The 2232-nt window shown below is 59.2% G+C and overlaps 2 protein-coding genes across 2 annotated transcripts in view, besides 4 other annotated features; both read right to left on the bottom strand.

The window, feature by feature from the left end:
• Positions 1-36: a microsatellite.
• Positions 37-472: 436 nt separating this feature from the next.
• Positions 473-504: a microsatellite.
• Positions 505-548: a microsatellite.
• Positions 549-561: a microsatellite.
• Positions 562-670: 109 nt separating this feature from the next.
• Positions 671-1834, bottom strand: Tco025E_09349 (putative calpain cysteine peptidase; the record flags this gene model as incomplete). The annotated part of the gene is made up of 1 exon (XM_029376168.1): positions 671-1834. The coding sequence occupies one exon, from the start codon at positions 1832-1834 to the stop codon at positions 671-673; it is 1164 nt and encodes a 387-aa protein (XP_029223723.1).
• Positions 1835-1842: 8 nt separating this feature from the next.
• The window catches only part of Tco025E_09348 (putative calpain cysteine peptidase), a gene marked incomplete at both ends in the record, with an annotated part of 2242 nt that continues 1852 nt past the window's right edge, over positions 1843-2232 (bottom strand). Inside the window, one exon of the mRNA XM_029376167.1 lies at positions 1843-2232. This exon is cut by the window's right edge and continues 1852 nt beyond it. Coding sequence (XP_029223722.1) covers positions 1843-2232 — 390 coding nt within the window.

Below are 2232 nucleotides of genomic sequence, written 5' to 3'. Positions count from 1 at the left end.
AAAACAACAACAACAACAAAAAAAAAGAAAAAAAAAGGAAAGTGAACACCGATATATAATGCGTCGGTCAGCGGTCACTTTACGGTAAATACATTTCTATTTTTGCGTGCAGGTGGCCATGAACCTGGCAACTAAACTCAAGGCTACTCGTCATACGCCGCAAAGCCAACATAATCGCAAACGGCCACACTCCTTCTTGTATAATCCAAGGGGCGGCAGTAGTCGGGACGCGAGAGATTATATATTTGGACTACTACGGGATAAGTCTCTCTCTTCTCCCTTCGTGTATGTCCTTCTTTTGTTGCCGTCGTCTTTCTTTTTTTTCTTGTTATTCGCGTGTGTTTACCTACATTTATCTCTCATTCTCTCTTGTTCATCGCTCTTCTTTTTGTCTTTGCGTGTTGTTGGGGTGTGTGTGGGCGCGTGTGTGGACGTGAAGCATTCCATGAGGCGTTCCTCTCGCTACAGACTGAACAAAGCAAAACAAAAAAAAAGACACGCACGCACACACACAAACGCACACACACACACGCACACACATACACACAAAGCAAAACAAAAACGACGTAGGCGGACGCTGGGGGCGCAACAGGCGTGTGGACAAGCACGCTTGCCGCCCCCGCAGCGGTCGCAGTTTAGGCGCATATAGTCGTAAATACATTCTGGCGTATCAAAAGGGGCTCCGCGGCTTCACCGAGCCCTCGAAGGAAGGGGCATCGATGGGCGTCGTGGCGCGTCCGTCGGAGTCCGTCAGGCGTGGCGCGGGGGACTTCCCGCGTGCGTCCACGATGCGGCCGCGGCGGTACTGGGCGGAGGGTCCACGCACAAGATCCGACAGCGGGAGCGGCCTCGTCGGGATCCACAGGGCCTCCGTTCCCCCGTGCACCATGTCCTGCGTGGCGTTGTCGCGGGACTTCTTCAGCAGGTCGTGCTCCGCAGCGACCGCCAGTCTGTTCTTCTCCAGCGAGGCCCTAAAGCGGCGGAGGTCCCGCTCGTACTGCAGCAGGAAGGTTCCAATGGAGTCCAACGCGTAGCCCTTGTACTTCCCCGTGTTCAGCGGCGCGGCCTCGTCCTCGGCCTCCTCCTCCTCCTCGACGGCCTCGTCGGTGTCGCTCAGGGGCAAGTTTAGCTTTGCGGCGATGGGAGACGTTTTATTTGCGTGGATCCGGTCCTCCTTCGCCTCGAATTCCTGCAGCTGCTTGAGCGAGGGCATGAAATCGTGCTGTCTCGCCTGCGCCTTCCGCGAGGCCCGCTGCAGCTGGCTAAGGTGAAACATAAAGTCGTCAATGAGCTGATGCCGGACGTCGTCCTCCTCCTTCTCCAACTCCGCGGTCGTCCGCACAGTCGACTGCGCCGCGAGGGACAACAGCGAGTGCTTGGCCTCGTCGAGCTGCTGCCGCTCCGACATCTCCTCCTCGCCAATGGCGCTGCGCGCGCTGAACTCCATGCGAAGCGTGTCCGCAAAGGCATTCTTGCACTCCTGCGCCTTTCGGTTGAGGAGGCGGTTTGCCAAGCGTCGTCGAATCCTGTAGGCGAACACGACGCTCTTAATCAACTGCTGGGCGTCCTGCCTGCGCTGCGTCTGCTGCGCCTCCCGCTCCACCGCCTCCCGCTCCTCCTGCGCCAGCAGGGCTTTCTCCGCCGCCTTGCCAGTCTGCACCTGCAGCGCCCCAAACTCACTCGCCTCGGTGCCTCCTATAGACTCACGCCCCTCCTCCTCGGAACTGACAAGCGCAGCGACGGACCGCTGAAAGGCGAGAGACGCGCCCTGTTGTTGACCTAGAGCAGCTCTGGTCTCCTGCTCATCGGCAACAATCTCGTCACGACGCGTCATTTCCTCGCTCAGCACCAAACGCACATCTTCAGCCATTTTCTGCTTGCGCCGCAACGCAATCTCTTCCTCCTCTGCCTCAAGCATGGCCTGCTCACGGGCTTTGGCCTCCTCGTCCTCGAGCTTGACGCGCTCCTCCCCCTCAGTGCTCTCAACGGCCTGCAGCATCCCCTGCAGCTTCTCCAACAGAAGTTGCCTCGCGGCAGCCTCGCCCTCCGTGGCCTCAAGCATGGCCTGCTCACGGGCTTTGGCCTCCTCGTCCTCGAGCTTGCGCGCTCCTCCCCCTCAGTGCTCTCAACGGCCTGCAGCATCCCCTGCAGCATCTCCAACAGACGTTGCCTCGCGGCAGCCTCGCCCTCCGTGGCCTCAAGCATGGCCTGCTCACGGGCTTTGGCCTCCTC

Source organism: Trypanosoma conorhini (genome assembly GCF_003719485.1).
Source record: "Trypanosoma conorhini strain 025E chromosome Unknown Tco_14.4_contig_01077, whole genome shotgun sequence".
Lineage (NCBI taxonomy): Eukaryota > Euglenozoa > Kinetoplastea > Trypanosomatida > Trypanosomatidae > Trypanosoma > Trypanosoma conorhini.
This window is presented reverse-complemented; position numbering and strand designations above follow the sequence as displayed.